At 40.6% G+C, this 15,586-nt stretch overlaps 1 protein-coding gene across 3 annotated transcripts; it reads left to right on the top strand.

Annotated features, from left to right (window-relative positions):
• Window positions 1–7,766: 7,766 nt before the first annotated feature.
• lrrc28 (leucine rich repeat containing 28) lies at window positions 7,767–12,302 on the top strand. 3 transcript variants are annotated; one of them, XM_085153551.1, is made up of 10 exons: window positions 7,767–7,789; window positions 8,234–8,474; window positions 8,571–8,611; window positions 8,839–8,876; window positions 8,959–9,096; window positions 10,812–11,018; window positions 11,111–11,213; window positions 11,597–11,781; window positions 11,885–12,044; window positions 12,130–12,302. In XM_085153551.1, exons 2-10 carry the CDS (start codon window positions 8,307–8,309, stop codon window positions 12,197–12,199), a joined length of 1,110 nt encoding a protein of 369 aa, XP_085009677.1. In that variant the 5' UTR covers window positions 7,767–7,789; window positions 8,234–8,306; the 3' UTR covers window positions 12,200–12,302. The 3 variants fall into 3 exon arrangements, with proteins under 3 accessions (XP_085009677.1, XP_085009594.1, XP_085009331.1); XM_085153468.1 differs by lacking the exon at window positions 7,767–7,789 and adding an exon at window positions 7,790–7,811; XM_085153205.1 differs by lacking the exon at window positions 7,767–7,789 and adding an exon at window positions 7,796–7,944.
• The last annotated feature ends 3,284 nt before the right edge of the window (window positions 12,303–15,586 follow it).

Genomic DNA, 15,586 nt, shown 5'->3' with positions numbered 1-15,586 from the left:
CACAATGCAAACTTTCTTTATGGTACTATAAATTACTAATGTTTAATATGAAAAAATATAATGAAGAGTACAACTTAAAAATGTTTTATGGGTGTATTAGGGCCACATTGAGAAATTACTATATATTTTTTCATTATGTTGCCCTAATATTTGTACAGTTCTGGATGCCATTGTTGCTTGGAAAAACACTGTCGAGTGGGGTTTTCAAAAAGAGAAGTAGTAAATATAGCTGTAATTTAGTAGTAGTGCATGAAACTGGGTCTACCTGAAGGCCAAATTTGCACCTTTTAAATCCCACACATGACCTGTGCCATGATGGTTCCGACCTAGAAAGCCCACTGAAGATGTTAGACAATCATTCACTTTATTTTTCTGGTTTATAAAGACAATGCTGCTACTATATGCTGTTTTAAAACTTGTTTAAACACATAAGGATACATATATGCAGGACTGCGGGCTGACAACCACCAGTTTCACCATTTTCAGTGTGACAGTTTAAATCGGTGAAAGCCCTCACTGCCTTTTATTACACTTTGAAGCACCGCCGAGTCTAAAACGAGCTTTCTCTGGTGATTTCTTCTTCTAGCTGTGGACAGTATAGACCAGTTTCAGCAGGCACACATTTTATGACCTTTTTTTTTTCTGTCAATACTTGCAGCAGGTATTTGGTACGTAGAAATGTTGATAAGTGAAGGTTGTGTGACTCCTGGATTTCACTAAAACTATAACTATTTGAGGATTTTTTTTACTTTTTTACTGCCATAACAGGACTCTAGAGTTGTTGCTTTTGCCTCTAGACCTGTTTCCACATCAATCAAATGCTCTCCCTCGTTTTTCTTTTCTTTTTTTAAACCCTTCTTCCTCTCCTGTCAGGGTCATAACTTCAAACTGGAGGTCTCGGTAAGCCCAGCTGCAGGAAACGAATCCATGTTGGGTGGTCAGGATGGGTATTTTAGAGTTTGTGGTCTGAATTTTGCCTCACTTTTACCACTGGAACACCTCACAGAGCCGACATAAAATCAAATTTCGATATTATTTTTTCTCTCCTTTTTTGTTACATTGATGGTCATTTTGTTACCTGTACTTTTGATTTGTGTAAATTATTCATAGCCTTCCAACTTTTTGCGTTTTTATTGAAATGATCTGTTAGACTGAGGTTTCATTTTGGTTTCTCTTTTGTACATGCTGTTGTAAGAATTTTTCCTGTTATCGATATATTCTGAGTTCTGGGAAAAATTATTGGCTGAAGGAAAAGAGAATGTCTGTTTCTCTGATTCTTTTTTTTTTCTACAGGAGATTTAAGATAAATAAAAATGTATGCAAACTGTTTTGCTGCGTGTTTTGTTGGAACGTCGATGTTATTTGGGATGAATTTTGTATATTTCTAGTCAAGGTTTAAGGAAATATAGGTAGAACATCTCAGTGTATTTAATTTATAGTTCAATAACATGAGCACAGTGACTGAATTTATATAACAGGCTTAACATAAACGGCTGAAGCATGTTGCTTATTTTTCAAAAACAGGATTTGGTAACAGTAACCTGTGACTATAAACTGGATGTTGGATGCAGCTGCCAAAACCACATGTGCTGTCCGTGTTAATTACAGTATTCAATTTTTATCCAAGTATTCCCTGTGAGCCAAAAGGTCAATTTAGGAGGATCTAAACGCTTTGTCAATTTGGTTCTGTGTGATGTCAGTGAGTTTAACATGGCCATCTCAGGCGCACAGCTCTCTGTATGCAGAGGCTCTACTCTAGTGTTTCCCAACCACTGTGCCACGGAAGGTTATCTGGTTCCACCTGATTAGTACTCTAAGCGATCGGTGTGAGTAACGGGAAGAACAATTACAACTACCTGCTCTAATTAAATGGGTTGCCAACTGCCAGTGAGACAGAAATATAATAGTCATCCTGTGAGACAATGCAAATATTTGAAAAGAAAAAGTAGTCAGTCTGGCCTGGGTCCTGGAGGAAACTCCAACTCAAATGAAGGCCCTAGCATGAGTAGTGGTCAGAAGAAAGCAAAAAAGGTATACTGGGGACAAACTGAGCCAATTCTACCATACCTGGTGCACGGGGAAAAATGATCAATATGCTTTTTGTGACATTTTTGTTTGGTGGTGTGCCGTGTGATTTTTCCTAATGTGAAATATGTGCCGTGGCTCCAAAAGGTTTGGAAACACTGCTCTACTCGTCTCATGTTTGCAAGGGCCAGCTAATCAGTTAATACAGGTCTCAAAGGGGGAGGAGCAAACTAATATAAAGACTATTTTGAGGTGTGATTCATGCAAATCTACTCTATAATAGTGTAAATGAAAATAGGTCCAAATAGTAGTCACAGGAGATCATATGCCTCCGTCTCACCCTATCCATCAGTATTTTCCTCTTCATGCCCACCATGTCCATAGCAGGTCTCACTACCATCTTGTCAATGTTCCACTTTCACTTTTGCTGCTATCCTTCCATACGGGGACTGACTCCTCAACAGCAGTAAGTGGGAAACAACTGATGGAGTGAACAGGATGTATGCAGGTAAACTCCAGATTGAGATGAGGGGAAAATGTCGGATTGCGGTCGATGTTACAGAAAGACAGAGGTCTAAAACCAGGCAGAAGGCTTTTGAGCAAACACTTTGGCAACAGTGGGAAGGAAAAACTCTCTTTTAAAAGAGAGAAACCTCTGGCAGAAGCAGGCTCTGGAATGGGGTGGCCATCTGCCACGGCCAGCTGGCGATGAGGGAAGGAGGGCGGTTTTAAAATTTAATTTAGAAGTTAAATTTAGATGCCCAATTTAAATAAATATTTTATGCCAATTTAAGAGTTTTGTCACATAATCGCATGAGAGTTTCAGTTACATTTTAGCGTAGGCATGAGAAAGCCCTAAAGATGACATTTTGGCTCTTCAACTTGGCATGTTTTTGGAAGGTTTTGACGATTACTTCGTCAATCACTGAGTTGCTTGACCTCATAAAGTGTACTGGAGAAGGCAACCTTTCATGGAGTTCATAGTATACTGTCAGGCTGCGTTGTTAAATGTTAGCTGAGGACATTTTGTAGTTTTTGGACAAAATTTTGTTCCAGATCTTATGGGAAACCCTCTGCATAATAAACTCAGATGTATCTGGATGCCATGTCACCGTCTCATTTCCTTCAGCCATAGCGTGCATTACCAGATCTTTAATGAAAATTTTCACAACTTCCTTGTACTCTTCCCTGTTTTCAGAGACACTGAGTACTCTTTTTGGTAAAGCCAACAGGTGTTTGGTGAAGGTTGGGACAGTAATGTTATCAAGCTGTTCCCTCAGATTAAAAATCAAACGTTTTTCCTTGCAGTTATGTGTTTTGCAAAGATCCTTGAGAATGGCCTTGTCTAGAATTTTCAGCCATTTTGGGAAAGACTGACTGTCCTTCTCCTGTTTTAGGATCAGGATTTCACCGTCTCTCTGCTGAAGCTGCTCTTTCAGACAATTCATCTCAAAGCCAACGTTTCTGGTCTTTTCCTGATCTGAACAAGTCTGATCCCCCTTTTCTTTGATGGCACTGCTCATTTCCACTTTGCGTGACACTGATTCATCAGTGGGTTTTACAGCTTGGATCTCACATTGGTCCAGTGAAATTTGAGCCATCAGCTGTTTGATTTGCTGCCTGGCTTTCTCTGCATCCTCTTTTAAAAGTTTATTTTCAGACAGAGTGTTTAGAAAAGCTTTCCTAACCTGAAAAAGGTCATCGAGTGTACTTTTTGGCAGAGTGCACACAAATTGTGGTATCTTGTGTTTCTGGTTGCTCATTTTTGACATTTCAAACAAAGATACGGTGGTACAGTGAATCAGATATTCAAATATGACTGAGGGTAGCAGAACAAAAGTTAATCTAATGCGGTGGTTCCCAAACTTTTTTTGCTGGGCCCCCTCCTTTGTTTACAAGGGGGCGGGTCCCACACTTTGGGAACCTCTGCTCTATAACATCTTCTTGTGACTATTTGCTACACAGACCTTCTGGAAGACTGATGCACGCAGGACTTTATCAACTTTTTGACCTTCTGTCCAGAGAAAGGAGGTTCAGGTCTGTTCAAACAGACACTAAGAGAATCCAAAGCTGTACAGACCCTTATTAAACACCGTCACACAACTGTGAGTCAATATGAACGCATCATGCAGGTGTACGAGGTGGGAACTCTGAGATTTTTGCGTCTGTCTGTGTTACTTACGTGTAAGGTAGGAAGGATAATATTTAAAATAAGCGGGCGAACTGATCTATAAATGTTATATAAATCACTAGTGTGCGGACATCAAAGCGCTGATAGTGAAGTGCAGACCCTTTTATTTACCGAGGGAATTCAGTGCTGTGTTTCTGCTGGCTGTTTACATCCCGCCGCGTTCTGATTGGACCACAGCGCTAGGACTGCTGCATGACGTCATCAGCAAGCACGAGACCGCTCACCCAGATGCTGTTTGTTGTTGCCAGGGATTTTAATCACTGCAACAACAGCTATGTAAGGGGCGCATACAAGGCAGTGCCTCGCCCGCATTTTGGACAGTCCGACAACATTTGTGTTTCTCTGTCCGGCATACAGGCAGCTCCTCAAACGAGCCCCCCAGTAAGTAAAATTACTAAAGTTGGTAATTACTAAACTGGGGTGTGTTTAAGACTGCTGCCATAAGAGAGGACGGTTCTGTGAATTTAGAGGAATACGCATCAGTGGTCACCAGCTGCATCAGCACATGCATTGACAATATTGTCCCCACCAAGCGATACAAAACATATCCAAATCAGAAAACACGGTTAAACTCCGAGGTACGTTCCATGCTGCATGCACGCTCCACTGCATTTGCCTCTGGTGCCGCAGAGGGCTACAAAAAGGCCAGATATGACCTGCGCAGATCCATCAGGGAAGCCAAGTGGCAGAACAGACTGAAGCTGGACGGACACTACAACAATTCAGACTCCTGACGCATGTCGCAGGGCCTGCAACACATTAGTGATTTCCAGCTGCAACACGCTACCAGATGAGCTGAGTTCTACGCTCGCTTCGACACTCAACACCAACCGATAGAGGGATTCTACCAGCAGGGGCAGCACAGAGCTCTTCACTCACTGTGACTTCGACTGAGGTATGCAAGGTTCTGAGGAGGATTAACCCGCGACAGTGACTGACTTTGAGGGTGTGCTCTTCAGAGCTGGCTGAGGTGTTTACAGACATTTTCAACTTGTCCCTCACCCAATCAGCTGTGCCCACATGCTTCATGTCTAGCACCATAGTGTCCCTCCCCAAGAAAAACAACATAACCTGATTGAATGACTATCGCCTCATCGCACTCACTTCAATTGTAATGAACTGTTTTGAGAAGATAGTCATGTCCCATATCAAAGAAGACATCCCGGATACATTAGACCCTCTGTAATTTGCATATCAGTGCAATCGAACTACTGAGGACGCAGTTAATGCAGCCATCTACACAGCCCCTTTCACACTTCAAAAATAAGGACACCTATGTTCAAATGCTGTTTATAGACTACAGCTCAGCATTCAACACCGTCATCCCAAACAGACTGGTGGAAAAGCTCTCCACTCTTGAACTGACACCCCAGACAGTCAGATTTGGTATCAGGACAACAGGTACAAAGATAGTGAGCACAGGGACTCCCCAAGGCTGTGTGCTCAGTCCACTCCTGTACACCCTCTTCACCTATGACTGTGTCCCTGCACAGTTATGCACTACATAATAGAACTGTAATTAGCCCTAACCTGTAAATTTGCAATTTTTGTACAGATCTCTGCATATACACCTTAATATTGCATACTCTGTATATATTATCACTGTGACAGTGTTGCAACTACTTGCACTTTAAATTCTGTTAACACCCACATATAAGCTACAAGATTTACAAAGCACTGTTTTACTTATTATTACTTTCTTTTAGTTGTGTGAAGGAAACCCACAAAGTAAGAATTTATCAGTCCCATTTATTAGTATTAATTCAGATATGTCCCTCTGAGGAACAGCTGGACTGGATGGTGAATTTTTGTTTTTATGGGCCAATGTTTGTTTGTTTGTTTGTTTGTTTTTGTAACGGTATAAACAATGAAAGGTGGGGGATTGGCCAACTGGTCACAGTTGACTCTGGGCTGGACCAATTGCAGCCAAGGAGGTTGGATGCACCCTCCTCCTTGCTTGAGTAACGGCTCTCAAAGCAGTCTTATCACAGGCAAACAGAAGAAAATGGTATTGAGGTATCCATATTGAGGTTAAAAGGGACGCAATTTGATCTGTACTTCAGCTAGAATGAAAAAAAGACACAAAGCTGGAGTTATTCTGTGTCTTTGGTGCACAACTGCCTCTTCTTCTCTCATTCTCTCCCCCTCCCTCTCCTGTTGCTAGTTCAATCATGAAACTGATCAATGATCAGCTGATTGGCTTTTCTGAAGCAAGTCCCATCTCTCTTGTTTGTTTATCACCCACCTTCCAAAGAGGAAACCAGCAAACAACAGCAGCACTTTAAACTTGATAAGCTGTTGTTAGAATTTATTTAATATTACTTTCTAGTTTCAGCTGTTTGCTGGAGCCACAGCAGTAAAAGCTGCTGGTCATGATATCTGTTTAGATATGTGGTGAGAGGGAAACATGAAGATGAAACCAGGAGATGTTCTTACTGAATCATCAGAGCTGAACAGGTGATGGAGAAACAGGTTTACCTTTTAGGTGACATGAATGAGTTGAAGGAAAACTATGAACTGTTTCTGAGAGACAAATAACACCAGGATTATTTTCTATGTAGCTGACAGCTGCTAACTATGCAGGGGTGGGTCTAGCAAAATTTTGCCAGGGTGGCCGGTAGGGGACAAGGAAAGGGGGGCACAAAGAAATACTTTTCTTTCTTATTCTCATTTAAAATGTCTAGCTTTTGATAAATAATTATCTGAATCTTACACCCAAAGTTTTTATCTGATGTAAAATGTATAGAACTCATACATACATACCAACAAGACAGTGTATATTACTGTCACAACGTTTCTTTTCATTCAATGGCTTTATGGCTTTTTCTATAATACCTTGTGGGGCGGTCTCTACTCAAAATGCCTCTGCCGATTTTTTGTCCCAGTCCAGCCCTAATAACAAATCACCCCTGATATTCCTCTCCATCCACTCCCCCTACCTGCACTCTCCTTTACCTTTCTTGTGCACAGACCATTGCTTTGGACGGTTTACCCCAAGTATTTAAACTCATCAGCTTTCACTTTCTCTGCTCCGTGCAGTTTCACCATTACGGCTGTGTCCCTCTCATTCACACCTCTATTCTTTCTTGCTTGCTTTCTACTGTATATCTCATAGCTGTCTTCCTGTCCTCATTTATGTACTGCAACCCTCTCACATACTTCTCTGCCACTCCTGATAACCTTGTGTAGTACCACTGTTTCTGTCTTGGCACCCTATCATATGTTTTCTCTCGAGCCACAAAGACGCAGTGCAACCTTCTCTATACTTTTCCACCAACAGTCACAAAAGTCTTTTTCTCCTTCCCTAGTGTTCAGCCTCATATACAAGTCGGTATAAGCTACAATTCATATATATTATATCTATTATATCTTCAATGTACTAATAACTTGAGAACAAAAATGTTTATCCTGAAAAAATTTACATGTTTGGACTACAGTTCCATAGAGCCCATTCTTTTTGCGTCATCTCGCGAGACAGCGGAAATAGAAATACACGAATGACCTGAAGAGGGCAGTAACGCCCCTTTGCTCCGCCGAAAACTTCCCCACAGGAAGAAGACGACGAAGAAGAAGGTAGCCGTGACGTCTGGCCGTGGTTGGTTGTTGTTGTTTAGCAACCATTTGCTAGTTAACGGGTAGTTTACCTTTGACATCGTATATGGCGCATTAAGCTGTTTTCGAGTATATGTGAGGTTTAAAGGGGATTAAAATGGCCCTGCAAAGCTGAGGTAAACTACAGTTTTCGTGTTATTGGACAGTAGCAGCCTGTTAGCTGTCATGCTAATAGTTTAAAACAACAGATATTACTGCTTATTATGTTTTCTTGTGTGTCATTTGCAGTCTAATTTTGTCTAATATTAAATGAACTAACAGGTTCCTATTTTATGCAACCGTGAGCCATTAACTGTAGTTGCACATCACACGAAAACCCCCTGGTAATGTGGTCTGGGTCCACCTCATGTCGCCATTGCAGCTTGAATATCTGTCAGGACGTCTGCTCATGTGTTTGTCTGTCAGGATCCAGTGATGCCATAGAGGTAGGAGGCACTGCCAGGGCTCCTCCACCGGAGGACGAGAGGTCTCCTTAGCAATGGCAACCGAACTTCATGAGACCATATTCATGGCCAAGCAGGAGCGCCACAAAAACCTGTTTCTTAACTACAAAAACCTGAACATTTTCCCCGTGGAGCTGCTGAAAGATGAAGGCCTGCAGTTTCTGGAGAGACTTTACATGAAGAGAAACTCACTCACTACACTGGTATCCACACAGTGCATTTTTATTTTACCATATGAGACACTTATGAAACCCAAAGAAAATTTCTAACTATTTCTTCTTTTGCTCTGTCTTCATCAGCCTGACAATCTTGCTCAAAAGCTCCCAAATCTCATTGAACTGTAAGTATTTTGCTAAACTAAGTTTTGTTTTATAAATGATGACAACAGAGAGTTGACACATGCTGTCGGAGATTGATGGTGTGTTTTGTGTTTATCAAGAGGTTTCTAGTGAAGTTAACCACCAGATGTTGCATCACTAAATTTGATTAACTGTCTCTCACATTCAGATGTTTTTAGCAGCAAACACCAGAGCTGTAATTGTCTTACTGTCTGCTTGTACATTTCAGGTATTTGCACTCAAACAACTTGGTCATTATTCCTGAGGGTAAGCACATTGTCCAGTACAATACTATTAATAACAGTGTTTAATTCACTTGTTTGAATATTAAAATTGGTTTCATTCCCAGCTATTGGAAACTTGGCCAGACTGCAGTCGTTAGACCTGAGCAATAATGCCCTGCAGGTTCTCTGTCCAGAGATCGGCAGACTGAGGTCTTTGCGGCACCTGAGACTGTCCAATAACCAGCTCAAATGCCTTCCTCCAGGTAAGACACAACAGTTGTCTGTCTTGTTTTGAGATTTTCTTGTAGAGGCTTAAATTATTTTACATTATCTTATATTCTTTGGTACCTTTTCAGCTAGTAGCCTGAGTCCTTTATTCAGGGGCATCGGTTTAAGTACAGCTACCTAGACCAGTGGTTTGTCTTGGAGCAAGTCCAGATGTTCCTTCTGATTTTGTGCCAACCATACACTGCAGCAGCACAAACCACAGTGAATGAAATTTAACATTGCTGATCCCTCTGCAACAAGGGTTAGCACTGTATAGTTTATAGTGATAAAGAGAGTCTCATTTAATTACAATGGTCACAGAGACATGAAAGCTGAATTTAAGCTGAATGCTTAATGTTTGCAAAATCTGATACAAACCAGAATTTAACCCCTCCCCCACAACAAAACATTATACTTACACTATGCATTGGCAACATTTTTATATCATTATAACCTAATTAAATGAGATCATTGAACAAAATGTGCTTATTCACATTATAGAAAACCAAGAAAAGCTTAAAAGAAACTGTGCTTACCTGTGTCTTTATGAGCACAGAGAAGGAGGATGTCTGCTGGAAACTGTCATAAAATTCTACTCTGTACTCGTGTCAGTGCAACAACACGATTGGCTAATGTATTCATGTTTGAACTATTGATTGGCACTTGTCTTACATAAAAGCTTCAAAACAAAACACTAGTGGAATAAAATCGTTTACTCTGAAATATTACAAAAAAGAGCAAAACATGTACAACATACGTGTATTGGTAATGCTTTTACCTGCTTCAGCAATTTCTCTGTAAGAGTGAGACTTATATTTCACGTTTGGCATAAAATCACTTTGAACTGTTGCTTTTTTTCCCAGTGTGTTTGGTTTCCCGACTTGTAAATATTTTACTTGCCAGCAGAGAGCAGCAGAGCTCTACCTGAGAGAAAAGTTGCTTTCGTTTTTTTAAACACAGATTATGAGGCGCATGTAAGTAGTGTAGCTGAAGCTGAAGGGAGGTTGTGCAATTTCATATACTTTAAAATAAATAAAAATAGTTATCCTCCGTGGATTTTGTCAATAACTTGAAACCATTAGATTATTATTTGTTGTGCCCATAGTCAAATTCTCAGTAACGTATTTGTTTGCCTGTTTTCTTTTTGCCATGGTTCTTGATTTACCAGAAATGTTTCCTGAACTTAGTGACAACGTCAACAATTTCTTTTTCGAGTGTCACAATTTCTGTTGACTCATCCTAACTGTGAGACAGTGTGTGCAAAATAAAAATAGTAGTGATGAGAAACGGTGCTTCCAGCCCTATATCAAAGTATACTTAACCAAAACCAGAGAGTATATTCAGTTACAGCTGTGGTTCGAAAATAATATAATCATTTGACTGTGCTGCTGTTCTTTTTGCAGCGATGCTCTCGTTTTGTTCTAGAAATCCCACAGGCTCCTGCCTCTTTCTAAGAGGAGGGTATAATGGGCTTACATCAGCTTTAGCCAAGATGATGAAAAAAAAGACCTGTCAACAAAGATGTTATGTCTAGTTGAGATGTTTGGAAACCCTTTGGTTTTAAGGCATCCAGCGAGGAACAACAAACAAATCAGAATCAAATTTCTGATACAAGTTTGACAAAACTGGGATTTTCTTTTTTCTTTCAAATAATAAAGTTTTGCAGTTTTATCTGAGATTTATGTCTCTCACATATTTGTGACACCTGCAGAGATTGGTGATCTGCAGGACTTGGAGACGCTTGACGTGTCGATGAATCAGCTGATGTCTCTACCGGACCGACTGCATCGCTGTCTCTCACTACAGAATCTGACAGCGGACCACAACCTGCTGAGCCACGTTCCCCGGCAGCTCTGCTGGCTCCACCGCCTTAACCAGCTCTCTATGGCAGCTAACCGGCTGACTTTCCTACCACTGGGTCGGTGAATCCACTTCTCTGTCCCTCCGTTATTTGCTCTAGTGGTGACAATAAAATGAGCGAGGTGGTGTTGAAATCTTTGTGTGTTTCAGATCTGGGCAGATCACGGGAGATGCAGTTTGTGTTTGTTGACAACAATGTGGACCTGAAAGGACTCCCGTCCTACTTGTACAACAAAGTTATCGGCTGCAGCGGGTAATACACCATCCCAACAGCTCAACAGATACAGTTTAAAACAACTGATAAAGGTCATTGCTGATAAGCAGAGTGAAAACGAACTTGTTGGATATAAGTTAGCCAGAAGATTAACTGGTATTTACCCCCCAGACTGTTGGAAAAGTGTAAATACTAAATGTATAGAGAATGTGGCTGGTTGGGACAAGAGCGAGGTGGTAAGTATTATCCTCTGCATAGTGGTGAAGCTGTCTTAACATATCATCTTAAAATCTGCACATGTGAGGAGAGGATACTGATATACATCTTGTATAAAATAAAGGTGGTTTGTAGCATCTTTACTAAATACAACTGCAGACTTAATGGGCTGCATACTTGTGTTTGTGTGTGTTGTTCTCCTGCAGATGTGGCTTATCTGCTCAAGCGCTGGAGGGTGGACTTGGTGAAATGCTGGGTGAGGAATTGAGTGAAGCCTTGGTTGGCCTGCCAGCTGAAGTGAAGGTGGTGGGCTCAGAGACAGAACATGTTGTCCCCCTGGAGGAGCTGGCTATGAGGACGCTGCACCGCATCTACCACCGCCGCCCGACAGGTGAGGAGACAGTGTTCACTCTTACGTTAGAAAACACCTGCTGGTTATTAATCAAATAACTTCAAACTTTAACGGCACCTTTTTTGTTTACTGCTGTTTTTAGAGCTCAGCTTGCTGCCTCCCATCACCCTCCCAAAGAGCCTGCGGGATCTGTTGCAGTTCCCCCTCGGTCACTGTCACAGATGCAGCCAAGCCATGTTCACGATCATCTACCCCAAACTCTTCCCCCTCCGTGACACCGCCCTGGCAGGAGTACACCGCAGGTCAGGCAAACACGCCGTCTTTTTTAGTTTTCCCCTGAAGAAGGATTTAACATGCATACTTACGTCCTTCTCCTTTCCTGTTCAGGACCACTGTGAGTTTTGTAGCCTACTGCTGCTCCAGTCACTGCCTCCGAACCTTTGACCTCCAGGGGTGATCTCATTTCCTTCTCTCTCCCCTCCCCCACTCACGCACTGACATATAATAATGTGGATCTTGAATGTCTGTGGCTCGCTACTTAATAAAGGACCTGGCAGAAGCAGCGTATGCAGATGTTTGGTAGGTCAGATGATGGACACAAAGCTCAACATTTCAGAGCTTTGCATTCCTGTTTGTGTGGGGGAGGTCAGCAGCAGTGCACAGTAGTGCTCATTAAATGGTAACTACCCACTCATAACTGGGCACTTTTAAGAACAAACACTTTAATCTTTGTGGAATAAGATGTTTTTTTCCACTGAAGCTTTTTGCAGCAGACTCATTGATTGCAGAGTGATCTTTGAGGTGTTAACATTTGTAGCATGCTTTTGTTTTTATGATAACCGAAGAATATTTGAAGGTTTGTGAGTTCAAAGAATGTTTATCAGTTTGATGTGTGTTAATTTCAGCAGAAATTAAAGTGAATGTCTAAGATAGAAAATCTACATTTGAGTATAAGTATAATATTGTAACGGAAACAAAACATTAATCAAAAAATTGTTGAAACACAAATTGCAACATTGTATAAAAATTACAATCATCAACTCAAATACTTGGTTCTAATTAAACAGAAATTTCTATGAACTTGTAAGAACTGTAGAACATGAATCAGTCTGTGTCAGATCCTGAATTTGAATTTTCCACTGAAGTCACGGGTTTTTGAAGTTTGCAAAGACTGCTAAATTGTGCCTGTGGTAGTTCACTCTTTGCAACATAGTACGCTGTTCTAAACAGATTTTTCAGGTTTATTTTTAGTATGTTATTTGCAATTGGTGTTTGTTCTGGGAAAGATATTGCAGACTGAGCAATAATGCATTTCTTGCATTTCTCATGGGTTCTAATGGGGGCCTTTCTTACAATTACTGGTCCCAGTAACAAAGGCGCTTGTCGACTCAGAAATCGAGGCAAAACCAACAACACACCCGGCAGAACATTATGTTATTTACACGGGTGCACATAAGTGGTCCGCATGTGCGCATTCGCCGTCAAAATAAAAGACGCGCACCAGATAAGAAGTTGCAATGCGTGTTTGCGTCCATATAAAAGGCTGTGTTTTTGTCCGCTACAGTGGGATTTTCACGGCACATTCTGCACCAAATCATTTGTTTGAATCCAGCTCACCTCCTGCAACCACTTTTCCGAGAATACGCGCTTCTTTTGTGGTTCGGACTCCTTCTGACATTTCTTTGGAGGTGGAGGAACACCAAAGTAATTGCTTAAAGGAGCTTCTTCGACATCTTTAAGAGTTCTAAACAAATGCCTTTCCTCCTCCAGAAAATCCTATGTACGCAAACACGCGTTGCAACTTCTTATCTTGTGCGCATTTTGTATTTTGACAGCGAATGCGCACCTGCGGACCACTTATGTGCAGCCCTGGTTATTTAGCTCGTCATATTGCAGCCACAAAAATTCTTTTGTCCACGAAACCATAAAGCTGCACTTTATTTTTGCCTTATAGTCTGATTTGTCATAACTTTTCCATTTTGTGGTAAGCTTTTCTTTGGCTGTCACTTCTTCACCCTGACCTGTCTTATTTGGCTCAGCAGAACGAAAATATATATCCTGCTGCACTCACTTAACGCTCAGCGATTCTCTGCGCGATCAACCTCTCACATGTTTAAGCTGCGGGAGATTTCACTTGTCATGTTTGCATAGTAAGCTAACGATTGATAAGACGATGTCAGAGGAATTGGTGCGCAAATTATCGTCACTCACCAATCAGTGCTGTCGCTCTCTATACACAGTTCTATACACGACTGCAAAGTGAAAGCAAAAAACAAGCGCAAATTCCAACGTGATTTCAATATGTCACATATTGACAGTGGCTCACCGATGCCAATGACATAATTACCCAGCTACATTTCCGAAAGAATGCAAAAGCATTGACATACATTTTTCCTTCCTATGATAGCCCGACGGGCAGGGCAGAGATAGATTTTGGTAGCCCGACTGGAAAAATCACTAGCCCCGGGATGTCTGGCTAGCGATTTTGCGAGCCCTGTTAGGGCTGTCACGATATCAGACTTAAACTTCATCATTATAATATTGTAATATGAGTGGTTGAAAAAGAAACTTCTGTACTTATGCTTTCAGTTTGCTTTCAATAAACTTTGTTTATTGGCCAGTTAATTAAACTCAAAATGCAATTCATAGACATGGCGAGAGATGCTATGATGCTTAACCCTACAAAAGCATACAAAACAAAGTTTTTTCATATTGTGCATTGATACAATATTTACATTTCATTTTTAAATATCAGGATTTTCAATACATGTTATCGTGACACCTCTAACTCACATTTATTTGACGGGTTATGAGAAATCACAGTTTGTTATATTCTATATGAGCTTTTAAGATTTGACCCTTTTATATGTTAACAGCAATGTCTTTTTGTCATAACAAGAATTATAATAACACACTCTTGTGTTTAAAAAAAAAAAATACACAAACCAAAAAGTCAGATTTTCACACTTTTTAGGGTTTAAAGGACACAGACTGTCTGCCTGAAGAAAAAGAGAGATTTAAACACAAGCAGCGCTGTGTGTTTCTCTTGTTGAACTGATATGTGTGTGTGTGTGTGTGTGTAATGTTTATTACCATACTGTACAGTTCTAATTTATCATTTGTTTTGTTTGGCAGTAAATATTGACTGATGTTTGACTTTGAATTTGTGTTTTTCTTACAAAAGAGAGTTCATCGTAACACTCGTCCATAAAAAAAACTGCAGGGAGGACAGAAGCATCTATTATCAGATCTATTACATAATATTCTGAAATGTCTGAGAAAACACAGCTTATAATGTGACTCAGGTCTGAAGCCTGTGAGAATCATGTCAGTCTTACAATATGTTGTTAAAGCCACAACAGAAAACATGCCGTAGTCGCCTTTTGACTGTACCCATGTAAGCACCAACCTCTGCACCACCATGCCGTTCTCCTTTACAACAACAACTTAAAGGTCTGGAGATCTGGGAAAAAGAAATAGAAAGAAGTAGCCTTGCCACACAATCGGCCAGAACCCAGAACCTCCCTCCCTAAACTAATTATGTAATTTGAACTAAGCTAACAAGTAAAAGTGAAAAACAGACACTAGGAGAAGATCCGAGAATGAGAATTGTTGTTTGTAATAAAGCACTTCACTTAGTTTGTTTCTTAGTTTAGTTTGTAGTGGAAGACTTCAGTCTATAAAACGATATAGGTTTAGATTTTATTTATTTTTTGTTCTCTTTCATGTGACTGATGCCTTACAGATGATTGAAATTGCTGCCCAGATCACTCAAAACACTTTCCACTTGAAAGTTTTCAATCATGAACACGTTCAAATCTTCTGTTTTCCCTCTCTTTGCATT

Source organism: Neolamprologus multifasciatus, chromosome 1 (assembly GCF_963576455.1).
Source record: "Neolamprologus multifasciatus chromosome 1, fNeoMul1.2, whole genome shotgun sequence".
In the NCBI taxonomy this organism is placed as follows: domain Eukaryota; kingdom Metazoa; phylum Chordata; class Actinopteri; order Cichliformes; family Cichlidae; genus Neolamprologus; species Neolamprologus multifasciatus.
Note: the sequence above shows the minus strand (reverse complement) of the source record. Positions and strands in the feature narration are given on the sequence as shown.